The sequence below is a fragment of the Propithecus coquereli genome, unplaced genomic scaffold (assembly GCF_000956105.1).
Source record: "Propithecus coquereli isolate 6110/MARCELLA unplaced genomic scaffold, Pcoq_1.0 Scaffold598, whole genome shotgun sequence".
Classification (NCBI taxonomy): Eukaryota; Metazoa; Chordata; class Mammalia; order Primates; family Indriidae; genus Propithecus; species Propithecus coquereli.
In genome coordinates, this window is record NW_012151929.1 from 139,383 (window position 1) to 144,147 (window position 4,765).

Here is a 4,765-nt window from a genome sequence, read left to right on the forward strand (position 1 = left end):
GGGGAGGGATGTCGGGGCTGGTTATCTTTCTGGCTTGGGTGAGGAAAAAGAAGGATCCCAACTCTGTGGGTGTTCCTTGACCATCTCTACCCTGGAGCTGGAGCTGGAGTCACTTCTCTGCTGTGACAACACAGCTGGGGTCTGACCTTTTGATGTCCATCAGGAAAGCAATGTCGGCAGCAGAGCTGCCTGCTCTGAGGGAAAAGGGGGCTCCTCTCCAGATTTGGAAGGGGAGCTCGCCTGCTGCTCTCGCACAATGGGGCCCTTCTTTCTCTTCTTGAACCAATATTTCCCGAGATCGAGTGACGGCCCAGGAGAGGATGTGGGTCTCGTGCAGAGAGCTGGAATCTTCTTGGCCGTTATATACTGTTCACCCTGACCCAGCGGGAGCCGAGCTCAGGCATTGGCAGCCCCTGCCCATGTGTTGAGTCTGTGTTTGTGTGTGTGGGGAACTGTCCCCCTGGGGCACTGGTAAGCTCCACTGCTGAGTCAGGCTGCTTGGGCCAGGTTTGCTGCATCCAGTCTAGAGCATGGTTTGGTTTTGGCTGTCCCTTCTGCAGCCTGAAGAATTTCCTCCCGGTGATTGCTGTAGCTGTCTCTTTGGAGCAGCGCCCCTCCAAGCTGTAGGATTTGAACAAAGAGCTGTGAGGAGTGGCTTGTTAATGAACAGTTCAGAGGGCAGAGGTCAAACATCTCAGCCTGGGAGACCTTTCCCGGGACACCACTTCTCATCCAACTCCCTTTTTTTCCAAGACTGCATTCTTAGCCCTCAGAGTTTTGTACCTTCTTCCCACTGTGATAGCCTGGCTTTAATGTGGAATTAAATGATACATTTTTTAAAACTTGTTTTTTAAAATTGATTTTCTGTTTCTTGCTCTAAATTGTAAGTCAGTACATTGATGATTTTTGTTTCTAGGGAAAAATAATGTTGCTTTTATTTACAGGTAGTGGCCGAGAGGCATCCCTTCCTGCAAGCTGCTGTGGTCTTGGGTTAGCGCTGGGCAGGGGCTGCTGGCAGGAGAGGCTCAGGCATTAACAGAGTTGGGCCGGCCCAACCTCAGCACAGCTGCAGCAACAGGAGAACACCTGTTTTTACCTGAGCCTGTCTCCCCTGTTTCCTGGGAAGCTGTTTACACAGGGGCTGGCTCTAAAACCACCCATTCTGCCCCTCCTGCCTCCTTCCTTGGCTACCCTCTGTCACATCTGCTCAGTCACACTCGCTCCCTAGTGGCACTTTTTCAGGCTTGCCTTTTCTAGCACCCCTTAAAAACTCAGCCCCAGGACTCTGGTCTCTCCCAAATTTGGCAAGGAGAATCTATGCTGTTTCCTGCTCCCTCCACCTTAAAGACCTAGTCTCCTCCTTTGGCCAGAACTCAGGGCCTGCTCTGGCCTCTCCCTGTACCTTCTTGCCTGGGTGCCTTTCTCCTTTGGCCCATTCTCTAGACAAACACTTGTCCCCAGCTGCAGCAAAAATAGCAACCTGGAGCAGGGGTGGGAGGGAGAACACATAGTTGGGGTACATATGGGGCAGCACGGTCACAGGACATAGGTGCTCTAGGATCACAGAAGCCAAAGACCAAAACCCTGCTTGAGGAAGCCCCAAGAGGGAGGGCCTTGCAGTTCAGTAGCCCACCCACCCCCACACCCCTAGGGGGAGGGGGACCACTGCAGGAACCTCGCTGAAGGTGGCCCAGGGGTGCCATCCAGATTACTAAGTGCCTTTGGTCCATTATTTCTACTAATGGTCATTATTTCCACTAATCCCGGGAGGGAGAAGAGCAGGTTATCATTAGGCCCATATTTTTAGAGGAAAAACAAAGTCAGAGGGGAGCTTCCTTTCTCTAAATCCACATGGGAGTGTCAGGACCAGGCTCCAAACCAGTCACCTGCCCTCAAGGCCAGAGCTCTTTCCACCCCAGGTCCCTCCTCAATGACAGCAAAGAGGACACAGGAGAACTAACAGGAGAAGCAGGAGCTTTTATTAAGATCTGGCAGATGTGGTGGAAGAAGTAGAATCCCAGGCTTGGGCCTAGGCGAAGGCAGAGGAGAGGCCAGGGCCCCTTGGAGCAGGAACCCATCCCTCCCTGCCTCCACCCTGCAGGCCCATCCCAGGTTCCTTCCTTCACCCTCCCCCTGCCTCTGGGAACAGAGCACCAAGAACTGAGAACCGAGGCCCCCCAGGGCTACAGGTTGGGGCAGAGTTCAGGCTTCAGTCTCCCTGTAGTGGGAGATCTGGGGAGCTCAATGAACCCCCTCACCCTCCTGCCAGGATGAAATAGGGAAGCTCCTTCTCTGTCCCCTGGAACAGAACAAACTCTTGTTCTCTGTGGTTGGGAAAGGGAGTGGGGCTCGGGCCTCTAAGCAGGACCTCAGAGGAGGCTGAGCTGGACTCCCCAGGGCAAAGGGGGAGCCCCAGGGAGTCGTGAGATGCCACCTTTAGACTTGTCCTTTCTCCACTTTTCCTTTGCAGTGACTCTGGGGAGCAGCCTGATGGGACAGTGGGGATCTGCCCCAGAGACATCTGTGGGTTTTGGAGTGAAGATTCCCCCAACGCCAAATTCATCTGTATGTACACAGGGCAGCACCCACCTGCGGCAGGGGAAGCAGCCGCTGGGGGCTAATAGGAGTAGCCACCCTTGGGGCCAAAAGGCTGGGCAGGGCCAGCCAGTTCTGGGAGGTAGGCGGGGCTCTCGTCCAAGTGGGACAAAGGGACCGTGTCCTCCTCACTGACCGGCCGGTCAAACTCAGCCTTGAGAGCCGGACGCTGATTGTCCGGGAAGGCCAGAGAGAAGAGGGCTTCGGGCTCGCACACAAACTTGTACACGTAACGCTCACCAGCCACCTACAGAAGAGAGAGGGGCTGGTTGACCCAGCGGTGAGGGGTGGGGGCGAGGGATGCGCCTTTCTACTGGTCCAGGCAGACTTGCTCACTTCCCTTCTCAACCTTTCCATGCTCTGGGCCTTTCAGTAACTGCTTAGCACTTTTTTGGGAGAGGGGACCCTTGGGTTGTCCACAATTTCTTGTCTTGCTGGCTGGCTCCTTATCTGCTCCTATAAACTTGCTGAGAAATGCTCTCCTGACCCTCTCCTGCATCACCTTCCCACAGCCACTGTCCCCGCCCTCTTGTCCCTGACCCTCAGTCCCCGACCTTCTGCATGATGCCTTTCTCATAATAGTATCGGAGCGAGCGGCTCAGCTTGTCGTAATTCATGGCCGGCCGGTTCTTCTGGATGCCCCAGAGCCTGGCGACCTGGGGACAAAACAGTGTTGAGGTGGAGATGCTACCTCAGCAGAGGAAAAGTGGGGGGCAGGCCAGAAAGAGCACTTGAGAGCCTTGGTGCCAAGTGCTTAATCTGTCATGAGATTAAGTAAATAACGAAACAAAACAAAACAAAGTGCCAAGCTAGCCCTACAACTAAGCGCCGGCCCACATTCTCAGGCATGCCAAGGATTCAGGTTAGGTAAAGCAGGGTGGTGGTGAGGGCACATGCCACCATTTCCCAGGTTCTCTCATCTCCGGGGCTGACAGTGGATGGCGAGGAGGGGTGGGGACATCCGAGAGGCCCACCTCCTCAGGCTCAATCAGCTTGAACTCCATCCCCCGGCCCGTCCAGGCAATGAAATGGGCATTTGTTGGGTCATCCAACAGGGCCACCAGAAACTGCCACAGCTGCAAGGCACCCCGGCGCTGGTAGGGTGGCCCCTCTCGGAATGCGCCAACCCCTTCCTGCTTGATGTCTCCTGGGGAACATGGAAATAGGAGGCCTGAGGATTATGTCCTCAGGTCCGCCAAGCAACCTGCTCCCCTCTTCCCAGGGGTTTCCCCAAGGGGTCTCTCCAGGCCCTTTCCCATGTGTCCCACCCTCTGGAAACAAAAAAATGTCATGTGATTCCTGCAGGGATGCGGTCAGAGGGCATGGATAAGACCCTGGCCCTCCCATGAACAGTCACTTCTCTGACCTTCAAATTTCTCAGGGACAACGCAGACATCATCTGGGAATGGTCGCAGAGGTTTCTCATAGCCATAGCCTTGTGGAGGAAGTTGGGGTTGCTCAGATCTGGGGGTTCACTGATATGAGACCCCAGAGAGTCCAGAGGGACTCCTGGCCAGGGAGATCCTCCCTCATGGCAGGGCTCCCTCCCCCAACCTGGAGTGCTTGGCAGGGGCAGGAGGGGGCTGCCTTACCCATGGCCGCATCACCTGGAGAGGGCCCGGAGAAGCCCTCTGTGTGGAGGTACATTGATGCACACCCGGCGACATCTGTGGGGGAAGCAAGGGTGATGTTACAAGTGGCTGGTGTGGAGCTGGGGGGCAGGGCAGGAGGAAGTCCTACACACATTCACCAAGTTCTTCCTGCCAGCCTGCTTTCCGGCGACTGTTCTTTTCCCAGTTGCCTGCCCACCACCAAATCCCAGGGGAAGTTCTCCCAGAGGGAGCGGAGGGCATGGCTGGCAGCAGCTGGGGCTGGGCAAGCTGTTCCACAAGGCCCAAGATTCCAGGGAGCAGCTGTTTCCTGTGAGTTCAGGGGGAGGAGGGAGGGGTGAGATGAACCTCCGGGGAAAGTGTTCGGTGTCCACGCCTAAGACTCCCTCGGAATGGGCAAACGTCCGGTCAGCAGGTCAGGTTCCCAGCCCTGTGCCTGCGTGTGTGCGTGTATGCGTGTGTATGTGTGTGTGTGTGTGTGTGAGAGAGAGAGAGAGAGAGAGAGACACACGGAGACAGGGACAGAGACGTGTGTGTGTGTGTGTGTGTGTGTGTGTGTG

The 4,765-nt window shown here is 55.7% G+C and overlaps 1 protein-coding gene across 6 annotated transcripts in view; it reads right to left on the reverse strand.

The window, feature by feature from the left end:
• Nucleotides 1-1,962: 1,962 nt before the first annotated feature.
• Nucleotides 1,963-4,765, reverse strand: part of ETV4 (ets variant 4) — a 15,432-nt gene continuing 12,629 nt past the window's right edge. For 4 of the 6 annotated variants that reach the window (XM_012659087.1, XM_012659084.1, XM_012659086.1 and 1 more), the window contains 5 exons: nt 4,188-4,262; nt 3,962-4,030; nt 3,570-3,742; nt 3,150-3,251; nt 1,963-2,842 (listed from right to left, as the gene is read on the reverse strand). In XM_012659087.1, coding sequence (XP_012514541.1) covers nt 2,618-2,842; nt 3,150-3,251; nt 3,570-3,742; nt 3,962-4,030; nt 4,188-4,262 — 644 coding nt within the window. In that variant the 3' untranslated portion in view covers nt 1,963-2,617. The remainder of the gene's footprint in view (nt 2,843-3,149; nt 3,252-3,569; nt 3,743-3,961; nt 4,031-4,187; nt 4,263-4,765) is intronic. The other 2 variants (XM_012659088.1, XM_012659085.1) reach the window with 2 other exon arrangements.